Source organism: Wasmannia auropunctata, unplaced genomic scaffold, assembly GCF_000956235.1.
Source record: "Wasmannia auropunctata unplaced genomic scaffold, wasmannia.A_1.0 LD334579.1, whole genome shotgun sequence".
Lineage (NCBI taxonomy): Eukaryota > Metazoa > Arthropoda > Insecta > Hymenoptera > Formicidae > Wasmannia > Wasmannia auropunctata.
In genome coordinates, this window is record NW_012028311.1 from 10,167 (window position 1) to 30,281 (window position 20,115).

Here is a 20,115-nt window from a genome sequence, read left to right on the forward strand (position 1 = left end):
CACTTCAAGCTCGCGTTTTAATTAAATTTTGAATTCTTATAAATTGAAAATATTTTGTTATTTGTTTGTATAAGAAAATTCTAAGTTAAATAATATAATTTTATAATATAATATAATATACAATATAATATACAATTTAATATAATACAATATAATATACAATATAATATACAATTTAATATAATACAATATAATATACAATAATAATATATATAATAAATTGAAAAAAAATGCCAGATAGTATATAAATAATTGTATTTAAAAAGATTTTTACTTTTAGGCTTCCATCAAGAAATATTTAAGACAACATTATTATTATTATTATTATTATTATTATTACACAGTTATATTTTACACATATAAGTTATATACTATATAGTATATAATATATAGTTATACATATAAGGTGGATGTAGCACGGATGTAGCACCACAAATTGTATGTATCTGCGGTGCAGAAAAGTGAATGTTGCAATGTAGTTCATACCACTTCTGCAGGTGGCGTTAGTGCACAACGGCTTTTCTAGGTTACAGGCAAAAGGTCGTCATGTCCGTCATGTCCTCTCTCAAGTGTCTCTCTATGTCTACTGCAGATAGGCTGTGGCATTTCTGTCTTGACCATAAACTATAGAGATGCTCTAAAGAAAGATCACGTAACTTTAGTTACAGTTCACATGACGCTACATAACTGCCTTTGAAGCGTTACATGAAAAATCTCTTCCATGAAACGGCAGTGACGGCACCCTAAGTGAGGTTCGAATCTTCGCTAAGTGGGGTTCGAGTCTCCGCTAAGTAGATTGCACTTATATAGCGCGCGCGCATTCGAATATTTAGCGGAGACTCAAACCCCACTTAGCGAAGATTCGAACCTCACTTAGCGGAGACTCGAATTATATTTATAATATTTATATATATGTATATATAATTTGATTACATTTAGTGGAGACTCAAACCAACTCAAACCTCACTTAGCGAAGATTCGAACCGGATATTTTTAGGGTGCCGTACCATGGCAGAGATTTTTCATTAATCGTTCAAGTTGATCAGATTATTAAATTATCATAATTGATTATTCTCGTATTCAACTACGATTGGTCAATTTCTTGGCTGATTGTAAAATAAGCTTAAGGTTTATTACGTCTATCGTAGAATCGGCCTAATTACGGAAATTTTCGATATTTTTCAATACTTCACGGTACTCTTAGGTTAGAAAACTCATCCGTGTGTTTCAATAGTGTTTCTGTGAGAACTGAAAATCCGAAATCCGCGAACTACTCTCGTGGATAGTCGGTGGTCAGAGGAAACTTCTTCCGAGTGGAGAGTTCGAACACACCCGAAGATCCACAGCAGCCCAGGTGATCGGCAAAAAGAGGGAAAGAGAGGAGGGAACGAGTGAGAAGGAATGAGCATATTTTCTTTGTCGTTGACAACCTGATGAGACGAGCTTCCTCGTCCACGTGGGCGACGTGGTAGCGGAAACTGCGCGACAAGAGCCGAGAAGGGATTTCTTCCAGGGTGGATCGATCCGGGCGAGAGTTCCAACGACGGCATCCGACGTCCTGACAAGCGTCGCGGTTTGCACTGTGATTTTAGGTTATGCTCGTACCCGACATGGCACTTTCTCACGCTACCTTATGCTGAAACCGAAGGTGAGTCTGATCGAGCGACTCCAATTGCCGAGGACTGCCAACTAATCCCTTAATCCCAATTTTTTTTCAGGAGAGCGAAAGTGGTGATAATTATGATAATGCCGTGAATAACATATGGACGCTTTTCCGGACGAGTGACGCGTGTACGATAATCTTTTGGAAACAAGATGGTTTGTCAATAATCTCCTTACGTTCGGGGCTTTGTAACAAGACGGTACGTTTCTCAAATTGTTTCAAATTTTTAAATTTTACTCCACATCGCATTGGGTACTGACGACGAGATAAATTTTCTTTTATTAAAAAAAACATGATTTTAATGCTTCAAGAAAGTGTCTGAAGCAACAAAGATCAATCTTACTTTGTAGAAATTAAACGAGATGCTACAAAAAAGTTGTGAAAATTCTTGAAAAGTTTTTATTAAAATTTTATTAAAGTGATTGTAAATCTGTAATAATTCTTTAACTAATAATGGAAAAAGTGTGTGATATATCTTAAAAATTTTATACAAAGAAGAGAGAGAAAGAGAGAGAGGAGGAAAATATTTGTTTTTTACTTTTGATTCATTAAATTGTCATTAAAAACCAGTAATGTAGAAATCAGAATTTTTATTTTCTATGATATTGACAATATAATATAAAATAAAATGAGAGAAATTATAAATTTTTTTTTATTGTTTTATGTCCTTGCTTCTCTCTCTTTTTCTTCATAATAAATTTAGTATTGCCAATTATATATTCTAATTTTTTTCAGAAATATATTCTTTGGGAACATGACACGCTCGCATGTAAAGTACCAAATTGCTAGAGATGATGTCGATACGTCCGAGTACTTACCACAAAGTATTCCAGATTTCCAAAATGTAACGAAACCAGAACCTACACTTTGGAGAAAAGCATTCCACGTATTTTTATTGATCTCGGCTTACTTTGTTTTATCAATAGGCCTTACATTTTATAATCCCTGGCTTTACAATACATATGTGAGTATGTGATAACTAAAAATGATAACTCTTACTTTAATTATAAATGACAAAAATAATAAAATTGTAAGATTTTAATCTCTGTGAAGTTGATCTCACTTTTAAAATTCGAGAAAAGTAATCAGATTTTATTATGTTTTCTTTATAATACTGTATTTAATATTTAATTATTTATTAATGCAACTTGTATAATATTTTTAGGGATTTAATTTTCCACTTGGAGTGGTGGTTTGCCATTTGGTTATAAAATTTGCGCTATCCGCGTTAATAAGGTGCATCAGAAGATGTTACTATGGTAAACGAATAAATCTTCCATGGCAGAATATAATTTATTCATTAATGGTGCCTGGCATAGCCAGTGGTGTCGATATTGGTTTATCGAATTGGGCACTTTCATTGATTTCGATATCTTTGTAAGTATAATCTTATGACAATAAAATTAAAATGTAAAGAATTTATTGCAAAAAGTACATGACATTTCTTTCTAGAGTCACCATGACTAAGTCAACCACTATTATATTTATTCTTGGATTTTCTCTTTTGTTTAAACTAGAGAAAAAGGTAAGACCCCAAATTTTCAATGAAGGACTGTAATATTTATTAAATATTTATTAAGCGTATATCTTAACAGGTAAATAATAATTACTCTTTATTGTAGTCATGGTCTCTAGTGGGGATAGTAGTAATGATAGCGGGAGGATTAGCGATGTTCACTTTTAAATCTACCCAATTTGGCATTCTTGGATTTATACTGTGTCTCCTGGCATCATTTGCCAGCGGTATTCGATGGACTATGACACAACTCATTATGCAAAAATCCAAAATCGGCCTCCACGATCCAGTAGACATGATGTATTATATGCAGCCTTGGATGCTGTTACCCGCAATATCAGTGGCTTTATGGTTTGAAGGTAAATTCCATATTTTCATGTATATAACAGAATTCTTTTGAAATTCCATAATTAAATTTCATGAGTAAGCTCGACGAAAAATATATATTCATAATATTACGTGTCTTATCATAATTCTCAGTATTAAGGATATATTTAATTTTAGGCGGCAGAATATATGATGGTATTAGAATAACCGATTGGGGTAATATCGGTAGTATTTTATTGACTACAAGTGCTGTAGTAGCAGGTGCCATTTTAGCATTTAGTATGGAAGTGATGGAATTCTTAGTTGTTACTTATACTTCTAGTCTGACATTGTCGATCTCGGGAGTATTTAAGGTAAAACTATTATTGCTTTCTTCATGTTGCAATATATATATTACGATTTGTGGTTTCTATCTCAATTTAAAAAAAAATACAATAGATAATTACACATTTCTATAAAATTTTATTGACACATCTCAAAAGAAATTTCATAGATAATACTAATGTACGTTCTTGTTCAGCCAATTTTCAATTTCTGTATTTTATCTGTTAATGTTTCTTTTTTCAGGAAATATGTACATTAGCGCTGGCGTTTGTGTTGAAAGGTGATCAAATGACTGGCCTTAACTTTATAGGATTGTTAATGTGCCTTGGGGGTATAATACTTCATGTTGTCCAGAAGGTATTACTTAGCAGAAAGAAAGTGGTTGATAATATGGAATTACAATCGAAAGTGGCAAGCAATAGTGCTAAACGCGAAGAGACAACTGATTCGAATGTGCCATTATTGACGGAAAAATCGACGTCTCTAATGAATCTTCTCAATGCCGAATTCAGTTCGGATGAGGACGGTGATTTGAGAGAGCATGAAAATTCGACTCAAATACTTTCAGACATTTTGCAACGCAGAGAACAGTGACATTTCTTGAACTTTTAGACGTGATAGACGAGGAATTATTTTTTACTGAGAAAAAAACATTCCAATGTATGGCTTACAGCATTTTATATTTTTCCAGTGTAAATCTTACAGCCAATAATGAAGTTGCGGTTATCATAAATTTTACATCACAAATTTATGCTTCATAAAATTTAATATATCAGAAATAACATGCCACAGAGTTCTTTTTTAACAAGTAACGTTAAAAAGTGATGGTTTTAGATATCTCTTAGATATCTTTGAAGATTCGTCTAGATATTAATCTGGGATGTTAAACGCATCACAAAAGATTTAAATAGTAATGTAATATACGTGTTTGCTGTGAAACGTAAATTAATTAAATGTAAGATTTCCTGATACATTTCTATATATTATCATCACGTAAGAATAAGATACAAACACATCTTCAAAAATTGCGAAGTACAAAAATGAAAGTGTAAAATGGACTTCGTCGCGTATGTGTTAATATTGATAGAAAAGCATCACCTACATATGAAGACTTATAAATTATTGTTATTGTTTTAATTTATTATAAACAAAAGCTTTACTATGCAATATATTTGTTTAAATTATATATATGTATACATATATATAATTTTTTCTTAGAATATGCGTCCAGAATAATAATAATTCAATGTTTGTGTATATAACAATCTTCTAAGAATGAACGCACAATATATATATATAATAAATTTAAACGCACTAATTAAGACACATTGTCAATATAACGTGTAAACATGAGTTATTTAAACAAATGCGTTTTTTTTTTAATTCTATGTATATTTATAAATGCATGAACTGATAATAGTTCACGTGTGTTATATATGTTCAACATGTTAATAGTAAAGCATCTATTATACCAAAAGTCAATTTTATTTTCGTATCCCCTCTCGTATTGAGGATGCATTTTGTAATTTGATTAAAGCTTAATAAATATTTTACATATAAATATTATCTCTTAGCGAATCTATTCGTGTTCTGTCCAGTAAATAAATATTAAATAATACAAATAATAATAATACTGTATTTTATAAATAAATATTAAATAATACAAATGCTTATTATTTTCACAAAATGTAAACGGTAAATAATCTTTTTTTCTCTCTATCTAAGAACTACATAATTTTTATGACAAATTTTAAGGAGTTTTTTCGAAGAATATAAAATCACGTATAAAATAGAATGCGTACAAACGTGCTTCCTATGTCAATATAATAATATTGTATTTGTTAATACCAAATCGAACACATCTGTCAATAGATTATTATGTACCGGAATATATATCCTAATATTCCTATTGTCCAAGTTTTCAAACCTATGTCTTTAATAAATTATAATACATAATTACATAAGAATCATGTTATTCAAACAATTACTATTCTGCAAATTCTAATTTAAAGAATAGATAAGACAAATTAATAGACAAAATCACTTCATAATAAATTCAAAGAATTAAATTTATAACGGATATAATGATTCCTTGCTTCTTTGGGAATTCGCTCAAATATTTAGTATATATATCCCCTTTATGTCAATACTATTCTTAAAACTAAAATTACAACAAATGCATTAATGTTCCTACCAACAATAGAATATACGAATATTTTTATTGTTTAACTCTCTAAAGACAAGTATCGCGAAATCACCTAATTTGACATATTTTATACATCACAACCGTTTTGAAAGAGTTCAGAACCAAATCATACGTAAAACTTACTTGCTATAATCCATAATCATCTTCATCCTATTTTATGCGTTAAATAATTTATAAATCAGTTCCTATTGTAATAAGCGAGACACAATGCGATCGGATTTCCTAGTTACGCAATGCTTATTCTAATATTGATTAATAAATAACAATCACTTTTATCTTTTTATAAATAAAATAACAGATTTATTTATAATTTTGTTTTTATTTGATTAGTTTTCTTAGATTTGGTTTTTTTAGATTCTTCGATTCTGTATTCCAGTTTGTGAATCAATTCATCTAATTCGTCCTGATAAACAAAAGGATATAATTACTTTTAGATAGTTCGTTTATACTTTGCATATTCTAATACACATATGACGTATCAATTAATTGGTAACAATACAAAGCTGTTATACTTACTTCGTCGTACGTGTACATGAGAGTACAATGTTTCAGGACCTGCTTCTTAGAATTGATTAAATGCAAGGCATGTGGCAAACAGTAAACGCTGTCGTCTTGCGAATTGTTCACCAAGGACACGAACAAATTGTATCTGCACGTCTCACATTCAAAGTCGCCATCATCCTCCGTCACCTTTTTCCCTTTCTTCCCTTTTCCACTGTCCGGTAGAGGCAATCTTTCTCTATTGGTAAGGCCCACACTTTCGAGCTGTTTACGATAATCCAATTCCTTCTCGCGGATCTTTATTACACTCGGCAATATCTAAAACCGCAGTACTCTAATGTAGCGTCAAGTGTAGCTCAAAAGTTTATGTAACATAGATTTTCAATCTTTAACCATTTATAACAATTAGAAATAATTTACGTAAATTTATTCTTACCTGTCTCAATATGTCTACGTGAGATCTCGTGTCATTAATAATATTAAATAACAATCTCTCGAATGAAAAGATAGAAGGTTCGCAACTGTCTTGTATATCCTGAAAAACATACACAAACTCGTTTGAATATCATCAAATAGTAATAAAATCGTGATTAAAAATTAAGTGGCCAAAAATCTCATATGAAAGGTTTTACGTTTCATGCGCGTACCTTAAATACTTGTTCCGCGGTTTCCAGCCAGGATGGTTGTGCGAAATATACGCTCTCGGATACGACGTAACCGGTACATATGCTCGACGTGAACGCTTTTGGAAATACTATTATAAACTGTCTCGGCTCTTGCACGATCTGGCATAACGGTACGCCGTTGCTCACTAACAGTTCCGGCGGAACCATGGCAGTGTCGGAAGGTAACCATATAGTCTTATTTTTGCAATACCGTGGTACCATTTTAGAGAGCGCTTCGCGGAAATTGTTATTATGCTCGTCAGGTATCCCATACCAAATCTTTTTGGCACCTGTATGTAGATACTCTATCCATGGTAGACCGTGCGGATCGCGATACCAGCAACAAGCGCTAAATAACATACCCACATGCAACGTCGGTACGGTCACACCTAGAAGGACAAAAGTTACATTGCTTATATAAGAATGTTATACATCTTTATTGAAAGATATTTTTATTGAAAAAAAAAGCGTAATCCAAAATGAGGAGATTTTTGAATTATCGTTTTTTTTCCTGAATCTATACGTCTTTGATTTGAAAATTTGATTCAAATAAACTTGAAATTTTAAATAAAAAATTCAAAAATTTTTGCGAATTAAACTTCAAAAGTACACAAAAATGCTCTCTACGGATTAATTGTCCTGATTATAATTAAAAAAAATTGCATACCCATTAGCGGACCCAAAGCTCTCAATACTGATCCAGCATTGTTAGTGAGAACTTTAAGATTCCAAGGATGTCTAGCGAACGGGCTGTTTTTCGCAACGGAAAATCCAAATCCACGACCGCTCGAATCAATGCTTGCCGCATGTACGCAGACGTGACGTTTTCTCTCGGCAACATGTTTCCAGAATGCACTCTCCACCTCATCCGCCAATGCACCCTCGGTTTCATTTCCTCGTTGATCGCCGAACCACATGCGTTGCGTATTACGAGCAATTCGGTAAAAAGCATTCAGTGGCATGTTTCTTCCCTTTGATATTACAAATATATATATACGTGTATCAGTGTATATTATACATACACATATAGACGTATGTATGCGTGTATTTTTATGTGTATATGAAAAATATTAATTGAGAAATTTTCAATGATAAGTTCTAAACATTAACTAATAAAAATTGCTGCTATATAAAATGTATTAGAAATGTATTCTTTATCTTTGACGAAACTTTCTACTAGTAAATATCGAAAATTTGGTTCAAATAGACTTTGAAATTTTTAATCAAAAATTCAAAAATTTTTGCAAATTAAACTTCGAAAATACACAAAAATGCTCTCTACATACATCTTATAATAAAAATAAAAATAATAGATTAATACTTATATTCTTACTTTCACAATGCATTCTTCAATTTCATCAGAACTATCCTCATCTTCTTCGTCATCATTATCATTGGGTGACGCTTCTTCTCTTTGCAAGGCGTTGCTTTCTTTTCTCATCCATTCAGCTTCAACCTCGTCAAACAGTTTCCCACGTTCCTCTAAAAACAAATTATTTATGATTTACAAGATAAATTTTTCAACATTTTTGTAAAATTTATTTCTTATATAAAATATACCTGGGGACAATGTGTCGTATGGCAGTAAATATTTACAATAAATATCATCTAGTTTAGTAACGCGATCCTGTGCCGATCTCGGTATCTTCATGCCATCCGCTACTTTTTGCCACTTCTTCTTTTCAATAACTTCTTTCAATCCACCCAAGCTTTGAACCGTTTGATATAAATGAGGTAAATCTACCTCCATCCCGCCAATCTGAAAGAGTTAATTATTGACAAATAATGAACTTAAAATTTTCTCAAGCTTTATATAATATCTATTTAAACAATAAATATGAATAGTTTTTTTACCCATGGAGGTTGAGTCAAAGTAATGCTCTGAGTAGCTAAATATTTCTTGATAGCCATCATTTCTTTTACATTAGGTCCCCACCTGTGGAGCATGCGATGTACGTATTGATTGTAAGCGGTAAATCTCATGTCATCGGACACCTTGCATTCTGGCTGAAAAATTTAAAAAAAAAAAAAGATTATATAATACATGTAATTAAAATGACATACAGATATTATTAATTGGTAAATATAATTATTATGTGCAACACCTATATCTAACGCAACTGCTTCTCTATGCAATATTTACCTTGAAATTTGGTGGAGGCACCACTCTGCATATTCCAAATTTTTCCGCGACTGGCCTTATTTTATCTATATACTCCAACGGATCCTGGAAATCTTTCTCCGACGGATAAAACGTTGGCGCCTCGACTACGCGAGCTTCTTTCGCGCCTAAAGACGTCGTGCTTGAAGAGCTTAGCTCCGATCCCTTTTGTTTGCACTTCATTTGCGCCCTGAAAAAGATTTTTATTCAGAGGTGAATAACAGATACAAAAAATTGTGCGCCTGTATATTATTTCGAAGATATAACATTACCTCTTCCCGCATTTTGTCGAGTCTACAGAGGCTTTTCTTTCCCTCGATGACTTCGGTGACTTTGTGAGTTTCTCCAAACTGCTAATTGCGCTCGTTGAACTGGCATTTTGACGAGTCGGACTTGGCGCCGAGACTTCGTGATTTTTCACCAGCGACGTCGGCTGCGTCTCCGCGCTCGATTTACTCGCTACCGTGGTCGACACAGTCGCGGTCGTCGACGTCGACGGCACCTGCTGTTCCACCGTGAGGTTCGCCGTAGGATTGGGCGGGGTACGCGTCGTCGGTTGTACCGTGCCTATCGGCGGACACCGTGCCACGGACAGCGGTGGCTTGGTTAAAGGGACCAACTTGGCGTGAAGGAACAATCGTTGATTGGGACCCTCCGTGTCGAGTTTAAACGCCACGCCCTGCACCAGATTCGAGCCGCTCCTCGTGACGGATTGCAGCGGAATGTAAAACAGCTGCCCGTCGTTGTTGTCGTCGTCGTTCTCGTTGCTCGCCTCGGTCTGCGTGGATATCTCGGTGCTCCTCTGCTCGCTCGCGCTGTTGCTCTCCCGCTCCTGCGCGGTCGCGGTCTCGTCGAGATTCACCTGCACCGCTATGGAGGCGCTGCAATTTACGTTGCTCCAGCTCGTCGTGAGCTTGTCGAGCGGCAGCACCTGGACACTGGTCAGGTTCGCGAAGTTCTTGGGCAGCTCGAACTTGCTCACGCCCGGAGCTGCGTTCGCCACGTTCACCGGTCCTTGCGTCGTCTCTTGCTGCTCCTTCACAGGCGTCGCGGGATCGTCCGACGATTTTTCCTTGCTATCCAACGGCTCGGACTCCTTCGAACTCGATTTATTAGCCTCAGCTTTGGTTTCGGTTGCAGCCGCTGTAGACGTTGCGGTCGAACGTTTCGCGTTATCCGACCTGACCGTCTTCCTCCGGAAAGGCGTGCTAACCGGAGCCTCGGCCTCGCTCTCAAACGCGTAAACGCTGCTCTCGTTCTCCGGCGAAAACGCGTTCGCGTTGGGCACCACGCTCTTACGCTCCTTGACCTTGGGCAAAAACGGCTTCCGCGGCTGAAATATCTTCTTCTCCGACGGCGACTTCTTCTCCGAACCGTCCACCGAGTTCTGATCCGATTTGGACACGGTGTCGCTGGTGTCCTCGGTAAGCGAGGTATCCCTGTTCGTCCTCTCAGTTTTAATCTTGACAGTCTCCCTCGCCTCGGTAGCGATCTTACTCTTGTCGACGCTCGCACTCTGCCGCTTCACTTCGGTATTGTGCGCTTCGGGCGTGACCGGTATCACGTTTCTGCTGGGTAGCCCCCGGAGCTTCAGATTCATCTTGTCCGATAATTTCGAAAGCGTGACGTTGACCGGACGCACCAAATGTTGGATCTTCGTCGAAATGGACAGATGCGAGACGTCCGTCTTCAGCTTCTCCGTCGAATCGTATCTGAAGCTGGAGACGTTCTCCATCTCCAGCTTGCTCTCCTCCTTGGCGAACGAGCTTTCGTTCAACCACTTCTCTATCTGCTCGGTCGACATGTTCACGCGTTCCTTCCTCGTGTGCAGAGTAGACAGCGGCATGAGATTCGACACCTCGTTATTCTCGTGATTGCACGTCTTCTTGCTCATCGTCTGTTCCACCGAGCTTTGCGTCTTGACGAGCAAATCCAACGCCGGTTTCTTATCCTGCACAGACACGCTGCATTCGTCGTTCAGCGAATTCGCAACCGGCGAATCGGCTTTCACCGGGGACGTTTCCACTTTGATTTCCCGTAGAGTGGCGTCGCTCTGATCCGCCGTTTTCGATGAGTCTTCCGGGGTCTTCGGCAAATTCAACTTTCCACTTTCGGGCTCGGTGACTAGCAAATTAACATTGGCATGCGTCTGACACGAATTCAAAACTTTCGATATCGCCTTCTTGGTGAACCCGCGAAATTCTTCGTCGTCCGACCCGATCTTCGACAGATCCGCCTTCGCGTTTTGCGCGCTGCCGCGAGTTACCATTCCGTCTTTCGTATTACTGGCATTGACAGGGATCTGCCCCTCCACCTCCTCCTCCTGCCCGTCGTCTTTCTTCTTCTTTATCTTACTGAGCAGCATTCCCAACGTCTCTTCCTCCGACTCCGCCTTCTCGTTTTGATTACTCTTAAGGCTCTTCTGCTTGGTCTTGTTATCCGACGACGCTTTATTAGTTATATTTTGCTCGCGTTTACGTTTCATCATGAATTTCTCCCTAGTTGATTTCGCGGAACTCGGAATCTGGGCCTTCGGTGGTTTGCCACTCGCGTTGCACGGCGTTTCCGTTTGTACAGCTGGATTTTTGGAGGACGACCTGAGGCTCCTGCTGATCGGCTGTTTGTCATTCTTTCCGAGACTCTGTCTGGTGATCGGTCTCGTGTTGTTCGTTTCTACCGAGCTCTCCGATTCCTCGTCGCTCTCCTCCTCGCAGTACCTCTGCACCCTCAGCAGACGTTTGCTCTTTAAAATCAGCTTGTTATTTTTGCTCTTGTCCAATCGCTTGCTAACGCTGCCGTTGAACGAGCCGACTTTCGAATCCTTAGTCTTGGCAACAGGCTTGGCGCTACTCTGCTTCGCCTTGGCTTTAAGCTCGTTCTCCGTTTGCGCCATTCTACGAGCGTTCGGCAGTTCGGGGAAGCTCTCGATCGAAATGTTATCGTCGTTGTCCAAATCCGGGCTGACCAATTTCCTGCCGAGAATCTCCATGTACACGGCGGCCGCTTCCTTCGTCTTTCTGGTGGGCCGCCTGGAGAGGCCCTGCGACGAGACCGTGCCACTGGTCGATCTCGTGACTCTCCTCATCTCCGACTTGCTTCGGGTGCAGACCTTCTTCTGGATGCCCCTCTGTACGTTGCGCTTTATCTGCGACGTCGATTTCTCCACATGCGACTCCTCCGCCCTGTCGTCCTCGACATCCTCGTTGTCCTCGGCGGACGACGCGTCTGTATTTGATATATCGCTACTTTTCGACTTTACGTTGGCTCTCTTCTTTGGTTTCGGTAACGCGACTTTCGCCCTCGGGAGCGGTGGTTTATCCGTCTTACTGGCCTTGTCCGGCAGCACGCCGCTTCTCAGGCCGTGTCGCTTCGTCTTGATTCTAGGCAAGAAGGACTTTCGCGGCGCCAACTGAAGACCGGCCTTCAACATAGCTCTCTCCGTACACGACCTCGTCCTCATAACGCAAGTGGTTTTGAATTTATTTTTGATCCTTTGCTTGGCCAGCCGTTGCTCCTGGTACTTCTTTTTGAGCGCTTGAACCGTAGACGTAGCCGTTTTAAGCTTGGTAATGCTCTTGTGTAACGTACCAGTCTCTTTCTTCTTACTCGCAACAACAGGCTTTACTTTCGTCACATTTTTCTGGCATGTATTCTCTGGCTTCTGGATCTCTACGACAGTATTGATTGGGGGCAATGTTTTCTCTATAGAAGTTCGAGCTGGCTTGGATGCTGGTTTCTCTTTCTTAGTGTCGATATTGAAAAAATTTAAACTCGGCGGCAAAATAGATGTTCCTAAATTTGAAAAAAGAGAATTCGTTATCTAAAGAACATGTTTAGATTAAAATCAAGGTTTATAATAACTATATAAGTTTATAACTATGTAAGAGTAAAATAACAAATTATTACAGTAGTTTCTCTAATAACTGATTCTAAATAGAAATTCTCAATATATTTTATACATATCTGAATAATATATTTCATTCTACATTTTATTAATAAAAAAATTTTATATTGCACAAAAATTCATTTCTCCACATCCCTCAAAATTTAACCCACAGTAGTCACGTCTCTTGAAAATTCTGTAATGGATTACACCAGGGGCAAAATGATCCCAGCGCATTTAATTGGTGCCATATTTACAATTTTGGTTCTTTGAAGTAAAAAAAAATTACCAAACATATTTTAAACATTGTAGAACATAGAAATACAAAAGGAGGCTTAGTAAAGATTTTAACATGATAAAAAAATCGTAAAAAATTTTTAGAAAATGAGTTTTTTTATTCAAAAAATCACTTCTTAATTTTTAATTTTTTTGATCAAAATTTATGGCCATATTCTATAAATATGATACTTTTAAAAAACAGTTGTCTTGATTATACTGGTGTCAAAATGACCTAAACATAAAAATGTTATGTAAACGGTTGCTACAAATAGACGCGCTGGGAGCAATACCCAGACATCTAGGCACAAAAAGGGTACTTTGAACTTCAGGTAGATGACAAGTGAAGTCCCATTTTGAAATAAGAAGCTTAGAGATATAGAGCCCCTTAGAAATTTTTTTGGGGTTCAGTGGACCCTGAATAACCACGAACGGTTAACGTATGCTTTCATGGCTTAGAAGAAATGCATTTTTTTCACTAAGAATTATCGATTCGAACGAAAGGAAAATGACATTATCCATAAGTAAGCAATTAACCTCTGAAGCATAAAAATGTTAAAAAATCCTCCGTGTTTGGACGTTTGTGCGTTATTAATTCTGTGATCGTGGCAGGTTTGGCCTTCTCCTTGTCCTTCACGGGCGTAGGCGACGTATTGAACACCGTGGTCGCACCCTGCGCAAACTTTCTCTGTGCGTGAACTTTGGTCCTGGGGGAAAAAATGGAGATGCAATTGCAACCTTAGTATGACAACCTTCACAAAACTACTACAAATACGTAGCATGCCATCAAGCGTGTGTACTTGCTACACGTTTCTTCAAAATACCTATAAATTTTACTTCCAGTTTGAGAGAGCGATTATCGTATTGGAAACGATATTGCACGTGGAGGGACTGCGGAGGGGGGGAGGGAGGGCGGAGAAGGGATGAGGGTCAAGTACCTTTTCGGAGATTCCGAGAGTGGCTCCATGAGATCCACCAGGTCTCCCTCCTTCCTCTTTCGCTTGTCGTTGCGACTCAAAACCATCCTGAGGGGACGTGCGACTGGAACATCGGCGGCGCGTGCGAAATCGTCGTTCCGAGGTTGTTATATCAACTCACTGAACGTTCGAGAACATGCGGCACGCCAGAGGCATCCTTCGCGCGAGAAGCCGGCGGTCTCTCCGCGAAATTCGGTCCTCCGGTTCAAACTTTACGCGAACCAATTAAACACCCCGGGACGATCGGCGAAAGATCATCGCCGTCGCGTCATCGCTTCTCGCACCTCGAACGGAGCGCGGTGCGTGAGGGGAGCTTTACCACAACGAGCAGCTCGGGCGAAGCCGCTGGATCGTCCGCGGCGCGTTCATGCCGTGCGCGCACCGCTTCCCCGGGATTCGTCGGAACGGGAAAAATCGACGGAGATTATACACCAAGCTGACGGAAATCGCACCTCTCTGACTTCACCTTTCTCATCCTCCCGACCGGCTGCCGACGCGACTGTTCAATGTTCATTCGGGGACCTCAATTCCTCGCTCACGTTATGGCTGCTTATTCGGTGGTAAAATTAAATGCCACACGAATCCTTCGATCTGCAGCGCGGGTATGTATATATGTAGATATAAGGAGCGTATATAAAAGAAGGAATATCGATCTTTTAAAGGCCAATTCCTATGAAGTGTTATTGAATGAAGGACTCGAGAGGTTTGTTCTTTTTCGCCTGGGATCGACCACCTCACATCATGTGTGTATCTTTAAAACACCGACGAGATATACTATTAAAGACCGTCAGCCCTGGACAAATTTTCATGCCGGCCAACGGGCACGGAGGTAATTGCAGAGTGTCAATGTTATCGACTTTTGACATAAATTGATTGTGATTTATTAATTTTGAATTATTAAAATTTCTTGATTTTAATGATGTATTATTCAAATAAATAAGTAATCATACTTATTTATTTGAATAACATCATATATATATTGCTGCAAAATTTTTTTTCAACTACTGTTTTACCGTCTCCCTGGATAATCAAACACGGATGGTAACTATGAAAATGCAGTTTTAAATAAAATTAAATAAATTATATTAATAGCAAGATATAATACAGAGATAAAATACAATGTATGTATCTAAACACATTGATCTAATAATAAATCATAAAATTAATGTTATATTATTAACTATATAATTGCTTAAATTTTTATTATATATGTAAACAGCCACGCTAATTCCCGTAAAGGTGTCGGTCTTTAATAGTGTCTCGTCGATGTGATGTATGTACATACATACATCTATACATATATATATATATATGTATATATACACATATATAAAACATCCAGCGAAGCAAATTCGAAAGATGCCTACCCTGCTCCAATTCCAAGAATCATCTATGAGAGTCCATATATGATACATATATATACACACACGTGCATCATATATGTCATCCTATGCACAGTAGATACACTACACCTACACTCTTGTTTACGCAAAGCCACGGGTGCCCCTTCGGTGCTGCATGCGTGTAGTGCTTGCGGAACGTGCGTACACCTAGGAATTGAAAACGATCGTTGGAACGGGAGGTTGCATTTATCGCTTTATTAAGAATAAGTAAGTATAATTAAGACACGTCCCACGAACGTGGTGTCGCGGCTTCACGCTTGACGCAAACGGTGTAACAGGGCGGGGATATCGCTCGGGGATGCGCATCGAATTTCGCAATCGGCACTCGCACGTATACCTATTCGGAAACACTGTCTTCCTCTCGCGTTTTCCAGACGCGTCCTCTTGCCATTTTTCATCTCTCTCTCTCTCCCTCTCTCGCGCAAAAATTTTGGCCGTCGAAAGTCTCGAATATATAACAGTCGACACAGCTCGAGGATATTATAATCGTCGGACCTTATCGTCGCCCCTCGGATTTTTCGGTGTCCTCGCCGCGATGACTTCTATTTTTAGCGACACGCGTCACGTCCGTGTAGTGTAACAGGCGGCTTAGATCGCTTCATTTATCCAATACGGTGGTATCTCTCGCCGCGTTCTCGCATAATCATGCAAATTAAAAGTGCAATCCGTCTGATTCAGATTTTATACGCGCATTGTTTTTGCGACGCGTGTTAGATCGCGCGTAGCGGGATCTGCCGAAAGTGACGCACGCGACGCGAGTCTCGAGGCGCGTTCGCACGCGCGGTTGCATTACACTCGCGCCGCTACCACTTCTGACAGTTCTGACATCAGGCAGGTGAGAAAAGGGACACCGCGATGCAGTCCGTGAACAAGAATGGACCACCGCCGCCCTACGAACCGCCGCCTTACGCGCCGCCCGCTTACTCGCAGAACGTCGGAGGCGTACCTCCAGCCAGTCCGTTCACACCGGCGCAGACTTGTAAGTGTCGAAATGGCATTTGTGAATTTAATGTTAATATAATCGAAATGAAAATTGAATGTATTCGGCCCGTCACTAATCATATTATGTCACTAATTTGTGTTTTTTTTTCCGCTGTCGCTCTCCGTTTCCCGCAGACGCAAACGGGCCTACCATAGTCACCACTATCGTCCCACTTGGGCCGCAGTCGACTCACACAATTTGTCCGCATTGCCACGCTGAAATAGACACGTCGACGAAAACCGAGCCCGGCATGATCGCTTATATCTCGGGTGTCGTCATAGCGCTGCTGGGGTAATTATATGAGCACACAATGTCCGAATTATATTTTGTATCGGACGTACATGTACACTTTGTAACGCGCAACTGTTATCTTCCTTCTGTACTAGATGTTGGTTTGGTTGCTGCTTGATTCCGTGTTGCATCGACGAGTGCATGGATGTCCATCACACCTGTCCGAACTGTAAAGCTTACTTGGGACGTCATAGAAGATAAGTGGATTACATCAGCACATCCACACGTTGCATTTTGAACGTTGAAATGTCTACGATACTACCATAATGTAATATACCGCTTGATTTTGACCTCGTGGAAGACAGCTCTAATATGAGTAAGAGAAGAACAAGTGTTGTGAAAGAGGATGTAGCTCCAATTAGATCGAGTCAGTTAAATCTTTATGATGAAGATATATACGCTGTTCAAAGTCCGAGACTCGCGGTATGATTTTTTTTTTGCGCTAGATTGCGTGCGATCTAGTACAATTATTGGAATTGCATCATGCAGGAAAGCGTTCAGACTTCCCACCTGGGTACACTCATCATTTTATCCTTGTTTAAATTTCGATGAACAAGGATAAAATGATACCTGGATACATCCAAATTAATAATCTGAACACTTTCCTGTATAATGCAATTCTAATAATAGCAGGGATGCGTTCAGGAATTCGCGATACATCATGTTATCTTTGTTATCCGCCGCATATTATTTACACAAGGATAAAATGATATCTAAAGGAATCTGGACGAAGTTTCCGAATGCATCCCAGAATGCAGAATTTCTAATTTACTACATCAAACGTCGATCTAACGGGAAAAATCGCATTGCGTGCCTCGGGCTTTAAATAATTGTACAATTCTATTTTTTTAACTTTAACGTCTATAAGAAACTTTATCGCGTACAATTTGTTGCAGTCTCTTGCAGTCTTTCTTTTTAAATATTTGTCATACTTTTGCATGATGTCAATGGATTGCGTGCAAGATTTTTAATAGCAGGAAGCATGTCATTCTAAAACATTTGTTGAATAACTGGTTAAAAAAAAAAGAAACTTATACTTCCATATTATATTAATAGATTTGTGCTTCCAATATTTATTTCCATTACTAACGTAAATATGTGCCGACTATCTACAGTATTGATTTTTAAAAATTTTAATATGTTATTAATGATTCCGTCATGATTTATTCCGTTTTTTGGCTCAGATGTTATGTTTGTATTTATAACAGAATGTTAACATGGCTATAAAATTAATAGGCAGCAATACATGCAGCTATCTTTACTCATGGGGCCGTCCATCTCTACAAAATAACTAATGATATACATATTAATGATTAATTTTCTTCCTAAATTTTAATTGAATCATGATAACACAATGAAGATCACTCGTAATAGTTTAGCAGTAGTTTATTGAGGAAATACGATTAATAGTTTTATATTTCAAGATTCCAGATTCTTCAATTAAAACTTTCATCAAGAAACTTTTTCAGATAAATTAAGATCTCGTGAAATTATTAATCGTATTTCCTCAAAAAACTACTGCTAAAATATTACGAGTGATCTTCATTGTGTTATCATGATTCAATTAAAATTTATGTCAATTAAAATTCCATCTTTTCAATAACATAAAAATATAAGCTATCAGTATCAATTTTCACTTGATGATCCATACTTTCATGATACAAATGTGCGAGATAAATTTTTATATTATTGAAAAGGCGGAATTTGAAAGTTTAGAAATCTCGTGCTTATTTAGAAAAGAGACACACATACACACAATATAAAATATTTAATTTTTATATTTGCTAAAACGTGTCGAACATTTTATCACATTCAAGATATCACTTTTACATTCAGATCAGATCAGTGTACGTATGTATGTGTACATACAACAGCTTTAATGTGCACCAATGCGCACTAGTACGTCCAACCGAATTGGTTGGATATTGTTTTGAGAAGAATTTATGCTGATAGCTTCATGGGATAATGTAACGTTAGAGAATAATGTTTAGCAAGTGATATTGAATAGTCGAGAATTTGCTACACTTATATTTTTGCCGGCGTTGTGCCTCAAATCGAACAAGACTTCAAACCTCTTGTGCTCTTATTACAAGATAACTTCTATTTTGTTATGCATGTAAAAGAAGGTGAATAATGAGTGATTATTAACTTGTACGCTCACATATTTCATATGTCTCCTATATCTTAGCCTTGATTTAGCCTTGTTATTGCAATATATTGAAAAGGGAAAGTAGAAACTTGATAATATTATGCAATCTAAAACCTTTTTAAAAAGCATGTGAATAATAAGTGAATATTTTAACTTATACTCACACATATTCGAGATTTCTCTTTGTACATTTTGTCTTTGATATATGTACGTGTAATATTCACGATATGTTTAGAAGAAGAAAAAAAAACTTTATTGTACAATCATAAAATTCTTTAATATGTGCAATAAAAAAATTATTTTACTCTGAAATATCCATTTTATTTTATCCTGTTGTAATAACGTGAGTACGAAATCGCGCAAATGTTGTTTGACTCTGTTGCTCTTTTTCCTTATTAAATTGATGTTTACATCTTTCGGAATACTGATAGTTTTCTGTAATTTTCCTTATGCCTATTTCCACCAATGCAAATTAACTTCAATCTCGGTTCAACTTTTTATCTTTTCCCAGTTCTAAGAATTAAAGTTAAGCCTCATTAGTGGAAACGAGCATTACTCTTGCATTAAATGCTAATGTTCTGATAAGTCTACAGATGCAACAGATTGATAAGCTAATTTTGTATCAATAAATATGTAATATTATGTATATAAATGAAGAAATGATCCAAATTTTTTGGTTTAAATACAAAGTTTATTTTATAGAAAACAATTTTTAACAAATTTTATAATTTTTTAATTATTTGCCATTGCACTTTCTATTTACTTTACATTTTAAGCAATTTTTATTTGCT

The 20,115-nt window shown here is 37.7% G+C and overlaps 3 protein-coding genes across 4 annotated transcripts; 2 read left to right on the forward strand and 1 right to left on the reverse strand.

The window, feature by feature from the left end:
- Nucleotides 1-1,104: 1,104 nt before the first annotated feature.
- On the forward strand, nucleotides 1,105-5,391 carry LOC105458161 (solute carrier family 35 member C2). Its single transcript, XM_011703260.1, has 8 exons — nucleotides 1,105-1,648; nucleotides 1,719-1,862; nucleotides 2,399-2,627; nucleotides 2,829-3,040; nucleotides 3,116-3,188; nucleotides 3,286-3,538; nucleotides 3,684-3,859; nucleotides 4,074-5,391. The coding sequence occupies exons 3-8, from the start codon at nucleotides 2,418-2,420 to the stop codon at nucleotides 4,422-4,424; spliced, it is 1,275 nt and encodes a 424-aa protein (XP_011701562.1). The 5' UTR covers nucleotides 1,105-1,648; nucleotides 1,719-1,862; nucleotides 2,399-2,417; the 3' UTR covers nucleotides 4,425-5,391.
- A 639-nt stretch (nucleotides 5,392-6,030) lies between these two features.
- On the reverse strand, nucleotides 6,031-15,163 carry LOC105458162 (protein Jumonji). Its single transcript, XM_011703261.1, has 12 exons — nucleotides 14,461-15,163; nucleotides 14,060-14,229; nucleotides 9,636-13,155; nucleotides 9,346-9,553; nucleotides 9,057-9,209; nucleotides 8,763-8,961; nucleotides 8,536-8,684; nucleotides 7,870-8,173; nucleotides 7,185-7,591; nucleotides 6,974-7,072; nucleotides 6,553-6,855; nucleotides 6,031-6,439 (listed from the first exon to the last, which is right to left on the reverse strand). Exons 1-12 carry the CDS (start codon nucleotides 14,544-14,546, stop codon nucleotides 6,341-6,343), a joined length of 5,697 nt encoding a protein of 1,898 aa, XP_011701563.1. The 5' UTR covers nucleotides 14,547-15,163; the 3' UTR covers nucleotides 6,031-6,340.
- An 801-nt stretch (nucleotides 15,164-15,964) lies between these two features.
- LOC105458163 (cell death-inducing p53-target protein 1) lies at nucleotides 15,965-18,423 on the forward strand. 2 transcript variants are annotated; one of them, XM_011703263.1, is made up of 4 exons: nucleotides 15,965-16,109; nucleotides 16,581-16,881; nucleotides 17,019-17,175; nucleotides 17,271-18,423. In XM_011703263.1, exons 2-4 carry the CDS (start codon nucleotides 16,758-16,760, stop codon nucleotides 17,374-17,376), a joined length of 387 nt encoding a protein of 128 aa, XP_011701565.1. In that variant the 5' UTR covers nucleotides 15,965-16,109; nucleotides 16,581-16,757; the 3' UTR covers nucleotides 17,377-18,423. The 2 variants fall into 2 exon arrangements, with proteins under 2 accessions (XP_011701565.1, XP_011701564.1); XM_011703262.1 differs by having other exon boundaries at nucleotides 16,734-16,881.
- The last annotated feature ends 1,692 nt before the right edge of the window (nucleotides 18,424-20,115 follow it).

What these genes read in the sequence shown, in the direction of transcription:
- LOC105458161 (XM_011703260.1), top strand. Translation starts at nt 2,418, where the DNA reads ATGACACGCTCGCATGTAAAGTACCAAATTGCTAGAGATGATGTCGAT. An exon ending in TCATTGATTTCGATATCTTT is followed by an intron (nt 3,041 to 3,115) that starts GTAAGTATAATC and finishes ATTTCTTTCTAG; the next exon opens with AGTCACCATGACTAAGTCAA. An exon ending in CGATCTCGGGAGTATTTAAG is followed by an intron (nt 3,860 to 4,073) that starts GTAAAACTATTA and finishes TTCTTTTTTCAG; the next exon opens with GAAATATGTACATTAGCGCT.
- LOC105458162 (XM_011703261.1), bottom strand. Translation starts at nt 14,546, where the DNA reads ATGGTTTTGAGTCGCAACGACAAGCGAAAGAGGAAGGAGGGAGACCTG. An exon ending in AGCTTTGGGTCCGCTAATGG is followed by an intron (nt 7,592 to 7,869) that starts GTATGCAATTTT and finishes TTGTCCTTCTAG; the next exon opens with GTGTGACCGTACCGACGTTG. An exon ending in ACGTAGACATATTGAGACAG is followed by an intron (nt 6,856 to 6,973) that starts GTAAGAATAAAT and finishes CTGCGGTTTTAG; the next exon opens with ATATTGCCGAGTGTAATAAA.
- LOC105458163 (XM_011703263.1), top strand. Translation starts at nt 16,758, where the DNA reads ATGCAGTCCGTGAACAAGAATGGACCACCGCCGCCCTACGAACCGCCG. An exon ending in GTTCACACCGGCGCAGACTT is followed by an intron (nt 16,882 to 17,018) that starts GTAAGTGTCGAA and finishes CGTTTCCCGCAG; the next exon opens with ACGCAAACGGGCCTACCATA. An exon ending in GTCGTCATAGCGCTGCTGGG is followed by an intron (nt 17,176 to 17,270) that starts GTAATTATATGA and finishes CTTCTGTACTAG; the next exon opens with ATGTTGGTTTGGTTGCTGCT.